Source organism: Mobula birostris, chromosome 23, assembly GCF_030028105.1.
Source record: "Mobula birostris isolate sMobBir1 chromosome 23, sMobBir1.hap1, whole genome shotgun sequence".
Lineage (NCBI taxonomy): Eukaryota > Metazoa > Chordata > Chondrichthyes > Myliobatiformes > Myliobatidae > Mobula > Mobula birostris.
This window is the reverse complement of record NC_092392.1, coordinates 30653083-30678697: the sequence shown is the minus strand read 5'-3', so window position 1 is coordinate 30678697 and position 25615 is coordinate 30653083. Positions and strand designations below refer to the sequence as shown.

At 39.5% G+C, this 25615-nt stretch overlaps 1 protein-coding gene across 3 annotated transcripts in view; it reads right to left on the bottom strand.

Moving 5' to 3' along the window:
• The window catches only part of sephs1 (selenophosphate synthetase 1), a 74129-nt gene that overhangs the window by 15645 nt on the left and 32869 nt on the right, over positions 1–25615 (bottom strand). For all 3 annotated transcript variants that reach the window (XM_072241262.1, XM_072241261.1, XM_072241263.1), the window contains 2 exons: positions 23396–23503; positions 16924–17078 (listed from right to left, as the gene is read on the bottom strand). In XM_072241262.1, the coding sequence (XP_072097363.1) occupies positions 16924–17078; positions 23396–23503 (263 nt within the window). The remainder of the gene's footprint in view (positions 1–16923; positions 17079–23395; positions 23504–25615) is intronic.

Here is a 25615-nt window from a genome sequence, read left to right as displayed (position 1 = left end):
ACCTTCCCAGTGGGGGTAGGGGAGAGGAGCTGTACGCATCCTTAACGTTAGCGTACATCAAATCCAGAGTCTTCTCCCCTCTGGTTGTACAGCTCACATACTGCGTGAAATTGGGCAGTGTTTCAGTGAAGTTTTAGCATCACCCATCAGCCAGTTTTCTTAATCTTGGACTCAGTATCATAAGCACTGCCGTGATTGAGGTCAATTACTTGAGCATGTGCCAACTAAAATTTAGAACTGTCTTGATTCACATGACCCAAATTTATGACAAATCAACAATTAATATACCTGCCGCACCTAAAGTGGCCACCGTATATGTTCATGGTCTTATGCTGCTGTAGCCCATTCACTTCATGGTTTAACATGTTGCATTCAGAGATGCTTTTCTGAACACTACTGTTGCAACGCGTGTTTACTTGAGTTACTGACACCTTCCTGTCAGCTTGAAATAGTGTGGCCATTCCCCCCTGACCTCTTATTAATGAGGCGTTTTTGGCCACAGAACTGGATTTTTTTTTGTTTTATTTGCACCATTCCCTGTAAGCTCCAGAGACGTTTGTGCATGAAAATCCCAGGAGATCAGCAATTCCTGAGATACTCAAACCACCCTGTCTGATACCAACAATCATTACACAAAGTCACTTAGATCACATTTCTTCCCCATTCTGATATTTGGTCTGAACAACTGAACCTCTTGAGCATGCCTGCATGCTTTTATGGATCAAGTTGCGGCCACATGATTGGCTGATTAGATACTTGCATTAATAAGCAGATATATAGGTGCACCTAATAAAGTTACCACTGAGTGTATTTTAAAAATGCTACTAAAATTATACAATTAATGAAACAGGTTAAATACTAAAGCAGCAGAGGACAATATAATCCTTTGGTGCTCCAAAATTCTCCATTCAGAATGACAGGGTGCAAGTCATTGCCTATAATTCTTTACACACAAGGCTATATAATATTTCTTGTGCTGAAGAGGGGCAAGATATTTGCTAAAAGAGAAACATAAAAGTCATCATTGTTATTTGTGAAACAATTTCTCATGGCTTGCTCAACTTTTCAATATCAAAAGTCTTCTAAAGTTTAAAAACATAAATGGCAATTACTGGCACTTGATGCCTATCTGAAGCTTGTGTCATACATGATAAGTTAAAATTCAAAATCTCTACCACATAATAAGCATATACAAAATTCTGTCAACACACATCAAAGTTGCTGGTGAACGCAGCAGGCCAGGCAGCATCTGTAGGAAGAGGTGCAGTCGACGTTTCAGGCCAAGACCCTTCGTCAGGACTAACTGAAGGAAGAGTGAGTAAGGGATTTGAAAGTGGGAGGGGGAGGGGGAGGGGGAGATCCAAAATGATAGGAGAAGACAGGAGGGGGAGGGATGGAGCCAAGAGCTGGACAGGTGATTGGCAAAAGGGGATACGAGAGAATCATGGGACAGGAGGTCCGGGAAGAAAGACAAGGGGGGGGGGGGGACCCAGAGGATGGGCAAGAGGTATATTCAGAGGGACAGAGGGAGAAAAAGGAGAGAGAAAGAGAAAGAATGTGTGCATAAAAATGAGTAACAGATGGGATACGAGGGGGAGGTGGGGCCTTAGCGGAAGTTAGAGAAGTCTATGTTCATGCCATCAGGTTGGAGGCTACCTAGACGGAAAATAAGGTGTTGTTCCTCCAACCTGAGTGTGGCTTCATCTTTATAGTAGAGGAGGCCGTGGATGGACATGTCAGAATGGGAATGGGATGTGGAATTAAAATGTGTGGCCACTGGGAGATCCTGCTTTCTCTGACGGACAGAGCGTAGATGTTCAGCAAAGCGGTCTCCCAGTCTGCGTGGGGTCTTGCCAATATATAAAAGGCCACATCGGGAGCACCGGACGCAGTATATCACCCCAGTCGACTCACAGGTGAAGTGTTGCCTCACCTGGAAGGACTGTTTGGGGCCCTGAATGGTGGTAAGGGAGGAAGTGTAAGGGCATGTGTAGCACTTGTTCCACTTACACGGATAAGTGCCAGGAGGGAGATCAGTGGGGAGGGATGGGGGGGACGAATGGACAAGGGAGTTGTGTAGGGAGCGATCCCTGCGGAATGCAGAGAGGGGGGGGAGGGAAAGATGTGCTTAGTGGTGGGATCCCATTGGAGGTGGCGGAAGTTACAGAGAATAATATGTTGGACCCGGAGGCTGGTGGGATGGTAGGTGAGGACCAGGGGAACCCTATTCCTAGTGGGGTGGCGGGAGGATGGAGTGAGAGCAGATGTACGTGAAATGGGGGAGATGCGTTTAAGAGCAGAGTTGATAGTGGAGGAAGGGAAGCCCCTTTCTTTAAAAAAGGAAGACATCTCCCTCGTCCTAGAATGAAAAGCCTCATCCTGAGAGCAGATGCGGCGGAGACGGAGGAATTGCGAGAAGAGGATGGCGTTTTTGCAAGAGACAGGGTGAGAAGAGGAATAGTCCAGATAGCTGTGAGAGTCAGTATGCTTATAGTAGACATCAGTGGATAAGCTGTCTCCAGAGACAGAGACAGAAAGATCTAGAAAGGGGAGGGAGGTGTCGGAAATGGACCAGGTAAACTTGAGGGCAGGGTGAAAGTTGGAGGCAAAGTTAATAAAGTCAACGAGTTCTGCATGCGTGCAGGAAGCAGCGCCAATGCAGTCGTCGATGTAGCGAAGGAAAAGTGGGGGACAGATACCAGAATAGGCACGGAACATAGATTGTTCCACAAACCCAACAAAAAGGCAGGCATAGCTAGGACCCATACGGGTGCCCATAGCTACACCTTTAGTTTGGAGGAAGTGGGAGGAGCCAAAGGAGAAATTATTAAGAGTAAGGACTAATTCCGCTGGACGGAGCAGAGTGGTGGTAGAGGGGAACTGATTAGGTCTGGAATCCAAAAAGAAGCGTAGAGCTTTAAGACCTTCCTGATGGGGGATGGAAGTATACAAGGACTGGACATCCATGGTGAAAATAAAGTGGTGGGGGCCAGGGAACTTAAAATCATCGAAAAGTTTAAGAGCGTGAGAAGTGTCACGAACATAGGTCGGAAGGGATTGAACAAGGGGTGATAAAACAGTGTCGAGGTATGCAGAGATGAGTTCAGTGGGGCAGGAGCAAGCTGAGACAATAGGTCGGCCAGGACAGGCAGGTTTGTGGATCTTGGGTAGGAGGTAGAAACGGGAAGTGCGGGGTGTGGGAACTATAAGGTTGGTAGCAGTGGATGGGAGATCCCCTGAGCGGATAAAGTCAGTGATGGTGTGTATTCTGTAATGTTTTTAGGTGAAAATATAAATACTCTACCCTAAGAGTATCCCATTCACCAACCTAAACATATACTCTGTGCTTGGTGCATTATAACTGCAGTGTTGTAATCTCCAAAACGTACTTTAACAATTTTTCAATGTACCACACATCATACTACCTCTCCACTTGGAAAGAAAAAAAACAGGTGAATGGAAAGGTAACCATGTGTATAGACCCTTTCAAATCAACACCCAGAGTAATAACTACAGATGCTGGAAATCCAGAGCAACACACACAAAATGATGGAGCAACTCAGCAGGTCTTGCAGCAAATAGTTGACATTTCAGAGTGAGACCTGATCTCAGCTGAAACGTCAAAGCTTTATTCCATTCCATGGATTCTACCTGACCTGCTGAGTTCCTCCAGCATTTTATGCTTGTTACCCTGAATAATAAAGATTTAACACCAGGTGATAAACCTCCATTTTTGTTATGTGTGCTCAGGAAGGTTTCTTGACACAGTATGTAGATAAGCCTACAAGGAGAGGCTGTTCTTGATCCGCTACTGGGAAATTAACCTGGTCAGGTGTCAGATCACACAGTGGGCACCCCTGGTCAAAATTTCTGTTACTGTGAATAGCTAAGCAAGAGATGATATCCAAAAGGCATAAAGTTAAAGATGACACATTTCTTTAATTTTTAAGCAAGATTACTTTTTTTATTTCCATCTTTACAGTTCCAAAATAATTAAAAAGGAAAGCAGCCTGAAGCAAAAGTTTGGGCACCCTGCATAGTCAGTACTGAGTAACACCCACTTTGCAAGTATCACAGCTTTTAAATGCTTTCTGCAGCCAGCCAAGAGTCATTCAATTCTTGTTTGGGGGATTTTCACCCATTCTTCCTTGCAAAAGGCTTCTAGTTCTGTGAGATTCTTGGGCCGTCTTGCATGCACTGCTCTTTTGAGGTCTATCCACAGATTCTCGATGATGTTTACGTCAGGGGACTGTGAGGGCCATGGCTAACCTTCAGCTTGCGCCTCAAGGTAGTCCATTGTGGATTTTGAGGTGTGTTTAGGATCATTATCCTGTTGTAGAAGCCATCCTCTTTTCATCTTCATTTATTATTTTTATTTATTTATTTTTACAGATGGTGTAATGTTTGCTTCCAGAATTTGCTGGTATTTAATTGAATTCATTCTTCCCTCTACGAGTGAAATGTTCCCCGTGCCACTGGCTGCAACACAAGCCCAAAGCATGATCGATCCACCCCCGTGCTTAACAGTTGGAGAGGTGTTCTTTTCATGAAATTCTGCACCCTTTTTTCATCAAACATACCTTTGCTCACTGAGGCCAAAAAAAAGTTCTATTTTAACTTCATCAATCCACAGGACTTGTTTCCAAAATGCATCAGGCTTGTTTAGATGTTCCTCTGCAAACTTCTTACACTGAATTTTGTGGTGAGGATGCAGGAAAGGTTTTCTTCAGATGACTCTTCCATGAAGGGCATATTTGTGCAAATGTTGCTGCACAGTAGAACAGTGTACCACCACCCAGAGTCTGCTAAATCTTCCTGAAGGTCCTTTGCAGTCAAACGGGGGTATTGATTTGCCTTTCTAGCAATCCTACGAGCAGTTCTCTCCGAAAGCTTTCTTGGTCTTCTAGACTTCAACTTGACCTCCACCGCTCCTGTTAACTGCCATTTCTTAATTACATTACAAACTGAGGAAACGGCTACCTGAAAACACTTTGCTATCCTCTTGTAGCCTTCTCCTGCTTTGTGGGCATCATTTATTTTAATTTTCAGAGTGCAAGGCAGCTGCTTAGAGGAGCCCATGGCTGCTGATTGTTGGGACAAGGTTTGAGGAGTCAGGGTATTTATAAAGCTCTGAAATTTGCATCACCTGGCCTTTCCTAATGATGACTGTGAACAAGCCATAGCCCTAACAAGCTAATGAAGGTCTGAGACCTTGGTAAAAGTTATCTGAGAGCTCAAATTTCTTGGGGTGCCCAAACTTTTGCCTGGTGCTCCTTTCCTTTATTCCACTCCAAAATTGTACAAAAATAATACACTAATCTTGCTTAAAATGTTGAAAAGGATGTTTCATCTTTAACTTTATGACTTTTGGAGATCAGTTCATCTTCTACCCACTTAACTATTCACAGTAACAGAAATTTTGACCGGGGTGCCCAAACTTTTGCATGCCAATGTGACAGGGAAAGGATAGTAAGGTACAGGAACCATGGTGTACAAAGGCTGTTGAAGATCTAGTTAAGAAGAAAAGAAGAGCTTACGAAAGGTTAAAAAAAAAAACAGGTGATGATAGAGATCTGGAAGATTATAATGCTAGCAGGAAGGAGTTTAAGAATGAAGTTAGGAGAGCCAGAAGGGGCCATGAGAAGGCCTTAGCAGACAGGATTAAGGAAAACCCGAAGGCATTCTACAAGTATGTGAAAAGCAAGAGGAGAAGACGTGAGAGAACAGGACCAATCAAGTGTGACAGTGGAAAAGTGTGTATGGAACTGGAGGAGATAGCAGAGGTACTTAATGAATACTTTGCTTCAGTATTCACTATAGAAAAGGATCTTGGCGATTGTAGGGATGACACAGTAGACTGAAAAGCTTGAGCATGTAGATATTAAGGAAGAGAATGTGCTGGAGCTTTTGGAAAGCATCAAGTTGGATAAGTCACCGAGACTGGACAAGATGTACTCCAGGCTACTGTGGGAGGTAAGGGAGGAGATTGCTGAGCCTCTGGCGATGATCTTTGCATCATCAATGAGGACAGGAGAGGTTCCGGAGGATTGAAGGGTTGCAGATGTTGTTCCCTTATTCAAGAAAGGGAGTAGAGATAGCCCAGGAAGTTACAGACCAGTGAATCTTACCTCAGTGGTTGTTAAGTTGACGGAGAAGATCCTGAGAGGCAGGATTTATGAACTTTTGGAGAGAAATAATATGATTAGGAATAGACAACATGGCTTTGTCAAAGGCAGGTTATGCCTTACAAGCCTGATTGAATTTTTTTTGAGGATGTGACTAAACACATTGATGAAGGTAGAGCAGTAGATGTAGCGTATATGGATTCCAGCAAGGCATTTGACAAAGGAACCCCATGCAAGGCTTACTGAGAAAGTAAGGAGCCATGGGATCCAAGGGGACATTGCTTTGTGGATCCAGAATTGGCTTGCCCACAGAAGGCAAAGAGTGGTTATAGATGGTGAGTATACAAAGAGTGGCCTTTTCTCTTTGGAGCGACGGAGAATAAGAGGTGACCTGATAGAGGTGTACAAGATGATGAGGCATTGATCGTGCGGATAGTCAGAGGCATTTTCCCAGAGCTGAGATAGCGAGCACGAGAGGGCACAGTTTAATGTGCTTGGAAGTAGACATAGAGGAGATATCAGGGGTAAGTTTATTTTAATATACGCAGAGAGTGGTGAGTGTGTGGAATGGGCTGCCGGCGACGGTCTTTTTAGAGACTCCTGGATAGGTACTTGGAGCTTAAAATAGAGGGCTATGGGTAACCCTAGGTAATTTCTAAGGTAAGGACATGCTCGGCACAGCTTTGTGGGCCGAAGGGCCTGTAGTGTGCTGTAGTTTTTCTACGTTTCTATTTCCTGATCTAACAGAACTGTGATTTCACCACAATAATTCAGGAATGAAGCTCACCACCACATTGTTGTGGACAATTGGTTGGATACTGTCCAAACCACATAGTTACGGTACATCTATAATGGAATTGTTACTGTAGTAAATTCATACTAATAAACCAAGTGATTAAGCTCTAAATTTACCCAGCTTTTAAACACTACAAATCCTGCATCAGTTCTCTACAGATAGTAGCTCTATTGATCCACAGAATTCAGTAAAAGTATATAGATCACAGAAAAGATACTTGATATATACTCACCGAGTGTAAAACAACATTGATTTGAAATTGTAACCTCTTATTTACAATGCCTATATTCAAAGTTAGTCAGGTTAATATAGTCACTTACCCTTTTATCAGCTTTCGATATGTAATGATTTATTCATAAGAATTATCCCAACTTGGCATGCACAATGAACATCTGTTCAGCTATAACAGATGGAGGGGCAGGTGGTATTGAGGAAGTAGGGTGTCTGCAGAAGGACAGATTGGGAAAATGAGCAAAGTAGCAGATGGAATATAGTGTAGGGAAGAGTTTGCTCATGCACTTTGGTAGAAAGAACAAAGGTACAGTACTGACCAAGTTTTAAATGAGAAGAAAATTCAAAAGCCAGAGGTGAAAAGGGACTTGGGAGTCCTTGTGCTGGATTCCCTAAAGGTTACCTTGCAGCTTAACTCTGTGGTAAGGAAGGCAAATGCAATGTTAGCATTCGTTTCAAGGGGTGTAGAATTTAAGAGCAAGGATGCAATGCTGAGGCTTTACAAGGCATTTGTCAGACCACACTTGAAGTGATGCGAGCAGTTTTGAGCTCCTTATCCAAGAAAAAAATGCTGGCACAGGAGAGGATTCAGGAGGTTCATGAGAATGACTCTGGGAGTGAAAGGATTAATGTATGAGGAGCATTTGATGGCTCTGGGCCTGTACTTGCTGGAGTTTAGAAGAATGAGGAGGGATCTTATTGAAACCTATTGAATATTGAAAGGCCTAGACTGGATATGGAGAGGATGTTTCCTAAAGTAGGTGAGTCTAGTACCAGAGGGTACAGAGATGAGAAGGAATAACTAGAGGATAGTTGGGGGGGGCGTCACGTGATGATGTGGGATTGAGACGTGTAAATCCAGCTCTCCCGTAAAAAAAATCAGCAAAGTACCACTTAAACAAAACAAAGCTAATAAATACTTTCTGAAAACTATTTATAAACTTTGCAAGACTACTTTACGATATGCCTCCTAAACCGCAACAAAAGAAGTCTGCTGTTGCGAAGCAGCCGCAAGAGGGGAAGTAAAAAGGGCCTACTGCAACGATGGAGCCTCGGACTCAGGTTGGATCTCCTTCGGTAGAACAGGGAGCAATAGCGGCGGTAGCAGTTTCTTCGAAGAAGATGCCGGAAATGCGCATGCACAAATCGACACAACTCAAACTACAAGAACCGACAGCCACTGCAATTGAAAATGACTCACAGTCAGAATTGGATTCTGCAGAGAACACAGATGAAGAAGAGGAAGAAGAATTGGAAGTGATTGGAAGTAAAGGAGATGATAGAAACATAAGAGGCTATATTGCAATTAACGGCTGAACTAAGAAAAGTAAGAGAAGAGCTTAGAGATACAAAGATGTGCCTATAATAAAGCTATGGAAAGACAGGACAAAATGGATAAGAAGCTTCAGAAGATGGAAAGAGCAATGGGGCATATGAATGATAGAGTGGAAAAAACAGAAAATGATCTGCTTGTCTGGAACTCGGAAAGAAATCGACTCTTGGAGAAAGTGGACATGTTGGAAAATTTCAGTAGACGTAATAATATTAAAATTGTTGGTCTTAAAGAAGGTACGGAGGGAGAAAAACCAATAGAATTTTTTCAAAGATGGATCCCGGAAGTTTTGCAAATGGAAGAGGAGGTTCGACCAATTGAAATTGAGCGGGCACATAGAGCTCTAAGGCCAAAACCAAAAGACGACCAATATCCACGATCGAGTTTAATAAAATTCTTAAGATTTCAAGACAAGGAAAGGATTCTACAGGCAGCTGCTCGAGCTGCCAAGGATAGAAAAGGGCCATTGATGATTCAAGGGAACAAAGTTTTTTTCTACCCTGATATAAGTTATGAACTTTTGAAGAGAAGGAAGAAATTTAATCCAGTGAAAAAAATCCTATGGGATCACGGTTATCAATTTATATTGCGTTATCCTGCAACCTTGAAGATTTTTTTGCCTGGTGGAGAAAAAAGATTTTTTGATGACTACCAGAAAGCGGAGCAGTTTGTGCGAGATTCTCTGAATATCCACCAGATACAAGAACAAATCCAGGGGAGTAAGATAGATTGAAGATGAAGATTGGGTCAAAGATTGGACTTGTTGGATTTTTGAAGGTGGATGAATGTATAAATATTATTAATTATACGAGGGGGGGTAAGAAAGGTTAAAATTGGAGGAATATTAGTTGGGAATAGTAATATTAATTTTGTCTATATATATATATAGACCTGTAAAATGGAGGGGGGTAGTGTTGTGTATCTTTTCATTCACAACATTAGTGGGGGGGTATTTTGTTTTTTTTTGTATCCTTTCTATCTTTTTTTTCTTTCTGCCTGGAGGGTTGGGAGGGAAACACATAGCAACATGGTGAAGTTTAAAGAGATTCCCCAAGGAACTATGAGAGTTGAGAAGATAAGTAATGTTTTAGATTGGAGTAACTTTGTTAAGAATAATGACTAATTTATTGAATTTTTTGAGTTTTAATGTTAACGGGCTTAATGGACCAGTGAAAAGAAAAAGAATCTTAACACATATTAAAAATATAATAACTGATTCTGCGGGGAGATATGTGATTATACATTGTCAACTTTTTTCTGAACTATGGACTTTTATGAATATTTATGCACCAAACGAAAATGATGCAAAATTCATACAAGAAGCTTTTTTGAATTTGGCGGATGCACATGAAAAAATATTAATTGGAGACTTTAATTTTTGCTTAGACCCAGTCTTAGATAGATCAACCAAGGCTGTTATAAAATCAAAGGTAGTAAATTTCACTTTATCATTGATGAAAGATTTAAATTTGATTGATATATGGAGAAGAATCAATCCTAAAGGAAGAGACTATTCGTTCTATTCTCATAGACATAAAACTTATTCAAGGATAGATTTTTTTCTATTATCAATGCATATTCAACACAGAGTGAAAAATATGGAATATAAAGCAAGAATATTATCAGATCATTCTCCTTTATTAATGACAATAATAATGGCTGATAAGGAAGAAGTGGCTTATAGATGGAGATTTAATTCAACATTATTAAAACGTCAAGATTTTTGTGATTTTATGAAAAAGCAGATTCAATTTTTTTTGGATACAAATTTTCATTCAGTGGATGATAAATTTATATTATGGGATGCAATGAAAGCACATCTTAGGGGCCAGATAATAAGTTATACGTCTAAAATTAAGAAAGAATATATGGCAGAACTAGATCAATTGGAAAAAGAGATTACAAAATTAGAAAAAGAATCTCAAAGATACATGTCAGAAGAAAAGCGAAGGCAACTTGTCAATAAGAAGTTACAATATAATACACTTCAGACATACAGAATGGAAAAAGCAATTATAAGAACTAAACAAAGGTATTATGAGTTGGGTGAGAGAGCACATAAAATTCTTGCCTGGCAGTTGAAACCAGAACAAGCTTCCAAAACAATAAATGCAATTAGAACAAGGGCAAATAAAATATCTTATAAACCTCTTGAAATAAATGAAACTTTTAAAAATTTCTATTCTGAATTATATCAATCAGAATCTCAAAATGATGTTAATGAGATAGAAAGGTTTTTATCACAAGTATCTCTTCCAAAATTGAATTTGGAAGAACAGAAGGGATTAGATATGCCTTTTACATTAAAAGAAGTTGAAGCAGCTTTAGGATCACTCCAAAGTAATAAATCTCCAGGAAAAGATGGTTTTCCACCTGAATTTTATAAAAAATTTAAAGATTTATTATTTCCTCTCTTTATGGAACTAATACGTCAAGCAGAAAAAACACAAACTCCCAGAATCTTTTTCAACAGCGATTGTAATAGTATTGCCAAAAAAAAGACAGAGATGCTATGAAACCAACATCATACAGGCCTATTTCTTTATTGAATACAGATTATAAAATAACAGCAAAAATTTTATCAAATAGATTATCTAAATATTTACCAAACTTAATACATATGGATCAAACAGGATTTATTAAAAATAGACAATTGGCAGATAATGTAACCCGGCTACTCAGTATAATTCATTTGGCACAAAAAAGGGACGAGTATAGTAGTAGCCTTGGATGCAGAAAAAGCATTTGATAGATTAGAATGGGATTTTTTATTTAAAGTATTAGAAAAATATGGGTTAGGAACATCTTTTATAAATTGGATTAAAACTTTAAATTCTAACCCTAAGGCTAAAGTAGTGACAAACTCACAAATTTCAACACCATTCCAGTTAAAAAGGTCAACTAGACAAGGTTGTCCATTATCACCTGCTTTATTTGTACTGGCGATAGAGCCATTAGCAGAACTAATCAGAATTGATCCAGATATTGTGGGTTTTAGAGTTAATCAGGAAGAATATAAAATTAATCTTTTTGCCGATGATGTTTTGATCTACTTAACAAACCCACAACATTCGTTACATAAATTATCTTCTAGATTGGATGAATATGGGAAGGTATCAGGTTACAAAATAAATTGGGATAAAAGTGAAATTTTACCTCTTACTAAAGGAGACTATAGTCAATGTCGATTAGTAACCCAATTTAGATGGCCGGTAAATGGTATAAAGTATTTAGGTATAAGACTTGATAAGGATGTAAAGAATTTATATAAATTTAATTATTTACCACTATTGAAAAAAATTCAAGAAGATTTTGACAAATGGATGATACTACCAATAACATTAGTAGGTAGAGTCAATGTTGTAAAAATGAATATATTTCCTAGATTACAGTATTTGTTTCAAACATTACCAATACAATTGCCACAGAAATTTTTTCAAGAGTTAAATAAACGTGAGAAAATTTCTTTGGAAAGGTAAAATGTCAAGAATATCATTGAAAAAATTGACATGTAAATTTGGGTTAGGAGGGTTACAACTTCCAAACTTTAAAAACTGCTATAAAGCAAACCAACTTACATTTATTGCATCTTTCTTCGATGATCGAAAACCAGCATGGATTAAAATAGAATTAGACAAGATAGGAGAAAATAGACCTGAAGGTTTTATATATAAATGGGAATCTAAATGGATACGGGAAAAGAAAGAATCTCCTATATTAACACATCTGATTGATCTATAGAATAAGATAAATGTTGATAATGAAACACAGAAATCTCTATTAGCAAGGAGACCTTTGTTCCAAAACAGACTTATTCCTTTTAGAATGGACAATCAACTTTTATATAATTGGTACCAAAAAGGGATTAAATTTATAGGAGATTGTTATGAACGAGGTATATTGATGTCATTTGAACAATTAAAGGATAAATATAAAATATCAAATAATACTTTCTTTTGTTACCTTCAGTTAAGGGCTTACTTAAAAGGTAAGCTGGGTCAAACAATGTTTTTGCCAAAACCTAATGAAATTGAAATTTTAATTCAAAAAGGGAAAATTAAAAAAAAATTATTTCTTGTATGTATAATTTGATTCAAGAACAGACAATTAAACAAGGAACCCATAAGTCAAAGCAAAAATGGGAAACAGATCTGAATATTAATATTGATGAAACAAATTGGTCAAGACTCTGTCTTGACAGTATGACAAATACAATAAACGTTCGACTTAGATTAGTACAATATAATTTTTTACACCAATTATATATTACACCACAAAAAATAAATAGATTAAATTCAAATCTATCCGATAAATGCTTTCGGTGTAATCAAGAAATTGGTACTTTCTTACATTCTACTTGGTCTTGTTTTAAAATTCAACCCTTTTGGATAAATTTAAGAGTCTTATTGGAACAAATTACTGGAACTCAACTTCCACATAACCCTGTATTATTTCTATTAGATGATATTGAAGGGATTAAGCCAAAACTTAAATTGAATAAATATCAGAAAGAATTTATAAAAATTGCATTGGCAGTAGCTAAGACGACTATAGCAGTTACTTGGAAATCTGATTCGTATTTAAGTATAGATAGTTGGAATAATGAAATGGCTAGTTCTATTCCACTCAAAAAAATTACTTATAATTTAAGAGATAAATATGTAACATTTTTGAATATTTGGCGCCCTTATTTACAAAAGATGGGATGGCATATTTAAGTGCCCCAATAAAGATCTTGGTCCCTTGGGGAAAGTAACAAATAATTATACCAAATTTATTTTGAATCCCATGGAGCATGTGGAAACCTTCCAATACCCAGGCGGCTCTCTTTTTTTCTCTCTTCTTTCTTTTTAGGTAGGATATATGGGGGGGGGGGGGAGGGTTAAGGGGAGGGGGGGGAGGGTAGATTTTATCTCTTCATGTATTCTTTTTGAAAACTCAATAAAAATTATATTACAAAAAAAAAGAGGATGGTTAATCAATGAAATTCACTGCCACAGATGGCTGTGGAGGACAAGTCATTTGAGTACATTTAAAGTGGAAGTTGATAAGTTTTTGGTTAGTCAGGGTGCCATAGGTTACAGGGAGAAAGCACGAGAATAGGGCTGAGAAGGATAATAAACCAGCCATGACGGAATAGTGGAGCAGACTTGATGGGCCGAGTGGCTTAATTCTGCTTCTACAGTGCCTATCAAAAGCATTCACACACCTCCCCCTCACCCCCCAGGAAATGTTCACGTTTTATTGCTTTACAACATTGAATCACAGCGGATTTAACTTGGCCTTTCTCACACCTATCAATAGAAAAAGCCTCTTTCATGGCAAAGCAAAAACAGATCTCCACAAAGTGATTTAAATTAATTACAAATATAAAACACAAAATAATTGAATGCACAAGTTTTCACCTTCTTCAAGTCTGTATTTAGTTGATGCACCTTTGGCAGCAACTACAGCCTTGAGTCTGTGTGGATAGGTCTCTGCTTTGCACATCTGCAAGTTTTCCCCCCATTCTTTACAAAACTGCTCAAGCTCTGTCAGATTGCATGGAAATCGTGAGTGAACAGCCCTTTTCAAATCCAGCCACAAATTCTCAATTGGATTGAAGTCTGAAATCTGATGTTGCTACTCCAGGATTCTACTCCAGGACATTAAGTTTGTTGTTTTTAAAGCCATTCCTGTGTAGCTTTGGCTTTATGTTTGGGGTCATTGTCTTGCTGGAAAACAAATCTTCTCCCAAATCGCAGTTCTCTTGGAGTCTGCATCAGGTTTTCCTCCAGGATTTCCCTGTATTTGGCTGCATTCAGCCTGCTGCAATCAATACATCTCTACAGCATATACAGCCACCACCATGCTTCATGGTAGGGATGGTGCATTTTCATGACATGCAGTGTTTGGATTACGCAAAAAAAAAGTTGTTTAGTCTGATGGCCAAAGAGCCCAATTTTGGTTTCATCAGACCATAGAACTTCCAGGTAAATTCTAGCCCCGATTTCAGATGAGGTGTTTTTTTTCCAGCAGCGACTTTCTCTTTGCCGCTCTCCCATAAAGCTGCCATAGGTGAAATACCTGGGCAACAGTTGTTATATGCAGTCTCTCCCAGCTCAGCCACTGAAGCTTGTAACTCCTCCAGAGTTGTCATGAGTCTCTTGGTGACCTCCCTCACTGGTCCCCTTCTTGCACAATCACTCAGTTTTTGAGGACAGCCTGCTCTAGGCAGAATTACAGCTGTGCCACTTTCCTTCTATTTCTTGATGTTTGACATAAATGTATTCCAAGGGATATTTGGTGACTTGGAAATTTTCTTGTATCCATCTCCTGACTTGTGCTTTTCAATAACTTTTTCGTGGAGTTGCTTGGAGTATTCTTTTGTCTTCATGGTATAGTTTTTGCCAGGATACACCTCACCAATAGGTGGACCTTTCAGATACAGGCGTATTTTTACTACAATAAATTGAAACACCTTGACTGCAGACAGGTCCTCAAGAACAGATCTGAATTTAACTAAACTAAGTTATTTCTGAAACCAACTGGCTGCACAAGTGATGATTTAGTGTGTCATATTAAGGGGGGGGGGTGGAGGGTGAATACTTAAGCAATCAATTATTTTGTTTTATATTTGTAATTGAAGAAATCTGTTTCCACTTAGACACGAGTCTTTTTCTGTTGATCACTGTCAAAAAAAAAATCAATGCAATATTATGTACCTCAAATATTCAATCTGACAACACCAAAGTTTCCAAAGGATTAAATTCAGTACATCTGAAAAATTCTATGCCCTATACTTCTATAAACACACACATAAATACATATACAATTAAACAAGTAACGCTAGCAAATTAAAATTGCCAAATCACCTTCAATTCAGTGGTCCATCTACTATTCAATATTCACAGTCTCCCAAACTGACTCTGGATCGGTAAAATGTGAATTTTAGTCAAATCAAAATTTTCTTCTCTTATTAATAAAAGGGATTGCATTTTGAGTAAACAATACTCAAGGCGGAAAGTACCGCCATGGGGTTTCATCCACAATGCCAAGTACTATTATCGTCACAAGTGATTTTTGTAGATTCAATAGGTATAAAGGTATGATAATGCAAAATATCTAGTGAATTTTTTGGGAAATTTCTACAATGATGAATTGTCTGAATCTGATTTGAAGTAAAGCCACTTGAAATAACTGAAAAGTATGTTCTGGGTTATGAGTTGCATAAATTAGTAAATAAGTCTGGAGTGAAAATACCAACTCATATGGTTTCACTGCAAATTCATTGAACTGGTCTGTTATTTTAAGGATGTAGCCAACCACAAATTAGGGATTAAGTTAAAAAGTTACTTCAAGAGCATAAACTTTTCCACCCAGCATAAAATGCTTTCCCTTATCCACTATATGGTCAGAGTTTTACAAGTCAAGTCAAAGAATGTATATACAACCTTGAGATTTGTTTCCCTACAAAGCAAAAATCCTGAAACAACCCAATTAAGGAATAAAAACAAACACCCAATGCAGAAAAGAAAGGGAAAATAAAACACAAATCATGCAAACAATTGAGGCAAGCTAATTTTCAAACCAAATTTAGTCCTCAGATCTGAGCCCTGGAACAGCCCAGAGTAGACCCAAAGCCTCGCCTATCAGTTTATCATAATAGTGGATATGAAGCACAGCAGCCGGGGCAGTCTTCATAGCCTCAGCACTATGGAGAGAGGACCATCACACACAGCTAGCAAAATTGGTTCTCGCCTCAGATCCTGGCACTGTTTTTTTTCCAGTCCATCTAGGCCGGAATTTAAATTGACCAAACAGAACAGAACAGCAAAATGCTCCAGTGCCCTGGAGAGAGCAGTGAACACCACGGACAGCAAGCAAGATCAGCTCTTACCTCCAAACTGCACTGGTGTTTAAATTGTCTAAACAGCAGATTGTGCCTCGCGCTAGGACCTAGCTGCTGCGAAGGGCTCAGAGCCTAGACCACATTGCCCAGGACTTGCTCCAGGCCCAGATTCCACCACCCAGCCTGAACCCACTCTTCAAATCAGCTCAGCATCCAGAGCAATTCAACCTTGCACCCAGGCTAGTTGTACAGGCATCAGAACTCATCTACACCAGATTCTCCTCTTGGCACCCAGAGCGATCCAACCTCACACTCAGGCCAGTTGTACAGGTTCAGAACTCCACTACCCTGACTTCTCCCCCAATGGCTCACTCCATCTGCATTGATTCTGCAACACACCAACCCGGCTCACACCCCACCGCCCCCAAACTCACCTTGCCATTGCTTGCGACGATAATTTAAACACAATTTACCTCAAAAAACGTGTTTTTAGTGATGTTTTAAGCCGAATTTCTTGCCTTACTACCATACCAGTGAGCTGCCACATTTGTTCAGCAGCGCCATCTTAAACGGATGTTGCAATCATTAAATAAAGGAATACACTTACATGATGAATTCATTCGGTTGACAGACTGTAGTGGCCACACCTCCTAAAATGATCCAAGGGTTTAGTACCGTTTGCCCACCAGTAACTGATGTCCCTGCTTCATCTGCCGCATCTTTAAAACCCTGTATTATTAGTGGCATTACTTTGTCCCGCTCCTATGCACAAAACAGACAAAAATTATTTGAATATCTTCATAAGATAGTTTCTGTTAAAATTAAGTGCACTAGTTATCTTATAAATTTCACTACATAACTATGTGATACATACTAACAATATGAGCAACACTGGCATGCAGCGTGCAATAGTCCCTCAGGATAATAATATGTTTTACCATTCAATGTCAGACTGAAGTCAACTGCATATCACACTCGGCCGGGTGTCAAGTTCCCAGCTCTGCAAGGTAATATTGAACCAGCTGAGAAGACACCACTGACAGTTTTTATCACTCTCTGGAGGCTACCCTAATAATTATCAGATGTTATTCAATTTCACATCATGCTGTGAAAGAATTCAAACTCATCCAGAATGAAAGCCATTGGATTACTGCTTAAAACGCATCAAATGCAAGACACTTTACAAATTTTAAAATGTCAAACACACTACTATTTCTTGAAACAATCTTTCAGGACATACAAAATGTTTATTACCAGTTCAGAACATGGAACCAGTAGCTGACTATCAAAATCAGAGGTAGGATAACCTCTCATTACAACACATGAATCAAATAATCTCAAACAGCTCCTACTGTTGCCCAATGTGTATTCATTGATTCTGACAATCCAACTAATTGAAAACAGCTGTTTTCAATTGTTTTATTCTGCCTGAACTTGATGGGTCTTAAGATTTTAAAAGGGCTTCATTAGTTGATTAACCTTCAATGAAAATACCAAATAACCATGATCTTCCTTGTTGTGCAAATGGAAAGTAACAAACTGTATGCAACCTACAAGGGTCCATGCTAGGATTATCTAAATTAACTGTTCAAGTCATTTTATTTCCAGCATTGCATTCACAGTCATAGATTCACTGAGTTGTAAAACACATCAATGGGCCCTTCAGCTCATCTACCCTTAGAACAGTGGTCCCCAACCTCCGGGCCGCGGACCGATACACTGCCCCGAAGAATGCAGTGGTGCAGCGGTAGTTGGAACGCACCCAGCACATCTTTAAGAAAAAAGCTGAAATACTTGTTTATTACGGTTTTTTTCTTAAAGGTGTGTGCTGGGTGTGTTCCGACTACCGCTGCACCACTGCATTCTTCGCAACAATGTATCAGTCCGCGGCCCGGAGGTTGGGGACCACTGCTTTAGAGAACGATGGAAGAGAACAAAGGTCTCTGTGTTGATCAGCATTCCTTAACGAGTATTTACTGCACATTCCCTACATTACCTGACTTCACAAAATGCACTGCCACTTGTTGGAATTAAATTCCATCTGATCTATGTCCTGCTGTAGCTTTAGCCAATCTCCCTCATTACCTCACCAAAACTAACTTTCATAGCATCTACTTCATATCCAAGCCATGAATAAATAAAAATACAAGGGTCATTAATATCAAGGGTCCCAGCACCAATCCCTGTGGTTCCACATATACACTCTAACTCCAATCAACCACCAACTTTGGATCTGGCCAGCCAACACACCTTGGATCCCATGTATCTACAATCCCTAGACCAGCCAACCATGAGGGACCTTGCCAAATATCTTAATTAAAGTCCATAGAGACAAAGCCATTTGCCTGCCTTCAACGATAGGTCCTGCCTATTCCAGAAGTGACACCAGAAGTGGAGGAGAAGTCAAAAGTCATTAAAGCAGAGGCTGATAGGTTCCTAGTCAGTCAGGGCATCAAATGTTATGGGGAGAAGGTAGGAGAACGGGATTGAGAGGGATAATAATAAATCAGCCATGATGGAATGATGGAGGAGACTCGATGGGCGGAACAGCCTAACTCCACTCATGTGTCCTATAGTCCAACTACCTGAAGTCCTCTTTTCAGCACCATCAAGTTAGTCACATATTAACCAGTCTTATCCTTTTATTGCTACCCCCACTGGCACATGATACAGAGGGGTAATCCTGACATTATCCTTTGGCCCAGCTGGTCTATGTGACCACAGCAACCGCCCTGCTACGTCCCAGGTCCCAATCTGAGGCCATAACCCTCTAGGCCTTTCCTCTCCAATGTACAGTACCTATCCAAATGCCTTCAATGTTGCAACTGTGCCCATCTCAACCAATTCCTTTTGAACATTCTGCCCAACTTCCAAAATTTACTTTGCAGGAGCTCATCCCTCTTTCTACTTATGTGACTACTACTACTGACCTGTACTGTGCTGAAGTTTCACTCTTAGCCAAAAAAAAATAGCAACATACTCTATAGACAATTATATATAATTGTCTATAGAGTAGACAAGCATTTCTATCATTGTAGCAAGTTGATTTTCCACGTGGACTGAATTTGAACCCGACATCACCTGCATCCAAATAAACTTGCTGTGTGCTGACCAAAATATGCTTAGGTGAGTACAAGGAGACCTGGAATCAGTAGCCTTGTTTGGGAAAATTCTCCGTCTCTACTTGACCTATGAACAGTACACTGTAATTTCATACTCAGAGTCAGGTAATTGCTGGACTGCTCTACCAACTTTAATGGTACTTTCCTACCACTTCAATCACATGCAAGTGTTTTCCGACGTGAAAGTGACACTGTACTATCTGAATTGACAGAGTACATAGAACACAGAACAGTATAGCACAGAAACAAGCCCTTCATTCCATGTGCCATCCACAATCCCAATCCAAACTATTTCCACTTGCCTGAATAGATTCAATATTCCTCCATTCCCTATCAGTTCATGTACCTGATAAGTGCAGCTTAAATGTGGTCCAACTAAAATTTTATGCAGTTGCAACATGACTTTCCAACTTTTAGAGTCAACATCCCAACTGATGAAGTATGCCTTTCACTTTCTTTAGCACCCCCTCTGCTTGTGCTGCCACTTTCAGAGAGTAATAGACATGACTAAATTCATTCTCCATTTATCAAGAGTTCAGCCATTTACTGTACACTAGCCTTTTAAATCTGACCCTCCAAAAAGCTCAACATTGCACACTTGTTGGGATTAGACACCATCCACCACTTCTCTGCCTACATTTCCATCTGGCCTACGTCTGCTGAATCCTTTAACTACTTTCCCTCACTATCCACAACTGCAACATTTTTGTGGCACCTAAAACTAATCAATCCACTGGTCCATGCAGAACACCACTGGTCATCAACCTTCAGTAGAAATACACCCCTCTCTATATCATTCGTTTTGTGCTGTGTCATATGACGTGGGCAATTATGCCCTTTCTATGACCATGACTGTTCTGGTAAATTTTTCTACAGAAGTGGTTTGCCATTGCTTTCTTCTGGGCAGTGCCTTCTCCGGTTAAGCTAATTTTGAATTTTATCTACCACATCTCCTTGGATCCAATATGCCTTAATTGTGGTATCACATTTTATGGTGCAAGAACTCAACAAAACACAGTTTATATAAACAGAAAATACTGGGAAAATGATCTTCCGCAGTTTCACGTATTCAAAGATGACTTGCTTCCAATCCACTGCTGAGTTTTTAGGTGGCTACTGAGGCTAACATGGAAATTGCTCTCTTTCATACATTTGGTAGGAAATTCTTGATAAGGCAAGTAGGTGGAGAGCTTGTGAAGTGCTGCAGACCTAACATTTACACCGGATTACTTGTGTACCCATTAAACAGGACGCAAGGCTCTCAATCCCACGTTCTTTCATTTTGAGCACTTATAAGCCAGGGAATCCCAAAAGTCAGTGGCAATGTTGCATATTTTCCAAGCAGGTTATGAGCATATATCTGTTTTTTCCCCCCCTCTGTTCATCCAGGAATCTCCTCCTTTAACATTTTAAATTATGTGTTTCAAGAAGCATGACTGCTGAACATAAGTGAGTGTGATTAAGATGTCAAGTACTGGGACTGGTACTCTGGGTGAGGAAAGAAGGAAAGGAGAATCATTTTATTTATCCTTCCAGTGATTTTGGAACACTTTGTGGAGACAGCACTGATGTTAGCTTGCAAGATGGCTGCGGTAGGTAATCAGGATCCAAGGATGTGCAAGGTCAGAGGTCACATTGCCAAATACACCCCATTTTAGTGCCAGATTCATGGTTTTGATCTACAGATAACCTTTTTCTTGAACAAAAGGCTGTGCAAGCACACTGAAGGTCATGGGAGAATTTCATCAGTCTACCTTGCCCAAGGATGTAGATGTGGGAAGTGATCCACATTTCCAACTGCTGAGAGAAGTACAGGTCGACCTTCACTAATCCAGTACCATTGGGAGCTGAGGAGTGTCGGATTAGTGAAAAAGCCAAATTACAGAAGGATCACATTAAGCATAATCAGTGCCAGATTATCGAAGGAACCGGATTACCGGTAGTCGGATTAGTGATTTGCTTGCTTTACAGACATTCAACAAACTGCAACTTCCCAGAATTTTTAATTTTTGAGATACAGCATGGAATAGGGCCTTCTGGCCCCTCCACCCACACCTCCCAGGAACCACCTATTTAACCCCAACTTAATCATAAGACAATTTACAATGACCAATTAACCAGTACATCTTTGGACTGTTGAAGGAAACTGGAGTACCCAGAGGAAACCCATGCTGCCATGAGAAAAATGTAAAAACTCCTTACAGACAGTGGTAGGAATTATTGTACGCAAATGTAAGAATAGTTATTTTCTTTGTTGTATTCCATAGAATTCTTTGGTAGATTAGCAAAGCTACAGTACCATCCAAAAGTCTTAGGCATGCTGGGGGGGGGGGGGGGGGGTTTGTGTGTGTGTCTGTGTGTAAGTAAATAAGTGGTTCCTATTTAAATAGGAAGTTGCAGTTTGTTGAATACCTATAAAGCAAGCAAATCATTAATCCGACTACCTGTAATCCGGTTCCTTCGATAATCCGGCACTGATTATACTTAAAAGTGACACATACATACACATACACACACACAAATAAATTTTGTTTTAGACATTTATTGTCTTTTGCATTAGCATGTCAGTAGAAAAAGCAAATTTTAGATTTCCAAACACTTCATTTTCCAAAAAATTAAACATTAAAGTAATTTTTGTATTTCATTAAAGAAAGTAACATACTAAGTAATAGCCCAGTGCATGATTAAACAAAGATAACCAACAGGTACTAATGATCAATAACAGGAATGAACTGAACTGATTAACTGAAACCGATTTACGTAGAGGAATCAAACTGGGTGAAGGACAACCAAACTAAAAGATGAGCGTATGGCAGATGTAACAGTTTAACCTTCAAATCAGCATGGCAAGAGTGAGCAGGGCAACAAGACAAGGTGGCCATTCTGCATCAGCAAGGTCTCTCCCAAGCAGAAATTTCACCCTAGACACGAGTTTCAAGATGTGCTGTCCAAGCGCTGAAGAAGCACAAGGAAACAGACCAGAAAATGAGTGGGCAGCCACGGAAACTGAGTGCAGCAGATGAGACATACATCAAACTGACATCCCTTCTACATCAGAAGTCCAGCATTACTATCATCTCTGAACTCAGAGAAGCCCAAGTACACCCCTCTACAGTCCAGAGATATCTTGTCAGAAGTGGCCTCCATGGAAGAGTTGCTGTCAAAAGGCCATTCCTCCGAAGTGGAAACAAAACTAAGAGACCCATCTAAGCACAAAAACAGGTGGGATGCTAACAATGGCAGCAAGTGCTCTGCACTGATGAGTCAAAATTTGAAACTTTTGGCCCAAACAGGAGGCAGTTTATCCATAAAAAAAGCTGGAGAGAGCTACATGGATGAGTGTCTGCAGCCAACAATGAAGCATGATGAGGTTCCCTGCTTGTTTGGGACTGTATTTCTGCCAATGGAGTTGGTGATCTGGTCAGAATTATGGAATCCTCAATGCTGAGAAGTACAAGCAGATTCTCATCCATCATGGGAAGTCTCTGATCAGTCCCAACTTCATTCTGCAGTAGGGTGATGATCCAAACACACAGTCAAGGTCATAATCTTCAGCAAAATGAAAAACAAAGAGTTCTACAACAGATGGTATGGCCCCCACAGAGCCCTGATCTCAACATAATTGAGGCTGTCTGGGATCACCTGGAGAGACAGCGAGCACGAGAGCGAGCATGAGCGAGAGCAAAAAGCAAACAAGACAGCCAAAGTCTGCAGAAGAGCTGTGCCAAGTACTTCAAGATGCTTGGAACAACCTAATAGCAGATTTTTTTTTACATGTGCCTAGGACTTTTGAACATTACTGTATGCCCATGACACTTTGAAGAAGCTATTCAAAAGAAAAAACATTAATAGAAAATCTACAATTGTACTGGCATTAGAAATGGGTGGAGCATTCCCACATTAACAAACGCATGTTATTCAGATTACTTGGATGTGTGTGTTAATGTTCAGGCTTACCTTATCTGTCATTTTATTGCTGACTCCAAGCAGCATCAACATGTTGTCACACTCTGTGACACCCATGGCATAAAGATCACTTAAGACATTGGCACAAGCAATACGACCCTGCAAAAAGGATGAGGGGACAGAAGAAAATATCAAAGATCAGAAAACAGGCAAAGTGAAATTAAAGGAATCATCCACAAGAAAAAATTATGAAGGTAGCTCAAATCTCAAAACGAGTAAAATACCCAAATATTATAATGCATATTAATGCAAATTCTAATTGGAATTAATGTATATGCATACCTAAAATGAATTTGTCAGTCGTGTTCAAATTCTAGTTCAATGTTTGTTAAGGCCTCAGACTCTTGATGAACAGTTTTGTCATTAATTTTTCACATGTTGCAAGGAAATTGTAATGGACTGCACATTACAAACATACAAGCATTAAAAGAACTGCACAGTTCAATATGATCATGTACCTTTCAAAGGAATGAATTCAAATACTACAAAATAAACAATTCATACAAGGTCCTCTAAAGAAGAAGCTCCAGTGTTGGGATGGTTTCATTTGAAAACAATTAACTGTATACATGATAGGCAACAAGAACAGGCATCTGAAACAACTCTGTCCCATTAGGTTCATCCAAATGTGGGTGGGAAATATTTACAACTTGGAAAGAATCAGTGTGTAAATGCCCCAAAGCTACAAAGAATTGATTTCACTTTCACAATTCAGTTACTGTGTGGGTTACTCAGCTTTGACAGAAGGAACACAAGGAAACAAGCACAAAGCTGTAGGAGAGAAATAAATTTTGCAACTCTTCGGGGAAAACTTCTCGAACCTTCAAACACATCTTCTTGACATACCTGTACATCTCTAAGGAGTCAATAAGCCAAAAACCTGCTATAATAACAAATAGCACAGGAAGCACAGCCAACTATAGCCTACGACAGCTCCAAGTAAAGCAATCTCATTAGTCTAATTTCCTCATCTTAGTTCCCTGTAGACATACAATGTACTCTCTTCCATGTCCACAAAGTTTCCTTTCTGAATCTTATTACCATTTAGAGTTGGACAAGAGAGCACTAGTCTTTTTGCTACATCTGAACTGTCACTAATTTCTCCTACATTACAAGTGCACTTGTTCCTGCTCCAATATTTTAATACCAAAGGGGGAAAAAAATCAATTAATAACCTAACTTTTTTTTTGAATATTGAAGGAAAATAGTGAAGAGAATGAACAAAACTCTGAAGTCAGAACAGAACTAAGTTTGTACAGTTCAGGCAACAGCATGGCCTCCATAACCTCACAATGGGCTGTAGTTTCCAAGGCCACCATAATAATATTTAGACTACATTTTCTGTGTACCATTGTATTGGTGACATGATCAATGTTCTGCATTGGGACAAACCCAGATTTCAGTTGCCATGAAGCCCCTACAAAGTTAAGAGAACACTAGACATCTGAATCTGATATCTCCCACAAAACCAGGACCCCAGGACCCCTGCTCTGCCAGTGCCCATAAATACCAAACCCACAAATGCAATTTGTTTGGCACAAACATCGTTACAAATCTGTTTGCACACAATCTCCCAGTACACTTACATAATTGATTCTATGCCTTCTGTTTGAGCCTGTCAGTTCAAAAGGTAGTTACCGAGCCTTGGGAGCTGGCTTCTCGCAGGAAGGTACAAATTCAAACCACTACAGGAGAAAACATTGAGTACACTACAGGCAGTTAAGCAATTTGTGTTCACTTTCTAAATATGCAGCTTCCTTAAAGGACCTAGATTTCTGCTTGAGGGGTGTAGTAGAAAGAGAGGACAAGCAAGAGCAGTTATAGAAACCCTAGAACAATATTTTTGTCAACAAAAAAAGAGCTGCAAGCATTCCACATCATTTAAGTGATAATCACTTTGCTTTTATAATAAATTGTACACCAATATAAATTCTTCAACCAGTTGCATATTTTAGCACAACTGTAATTAGCAATTCTTATATAGGCAGAATATGTACATGTAATGTTTGGAAATCAGAAAAAAGTAGTCATTAAAGACTAATTTCAATCTAAAACAGAACCCCCAAACAAAGAGAAAAATCACCTACTATAAAAATGAAGTCAAGAAATAACAAGCTATTTGACCCCTTGAGCCTGCTCTGCCAAACAAGATAGTGGCTGATACTGTGCCACACATTCATTTTTTTCTGCCCATTTCCCAGGTCTTGAAAT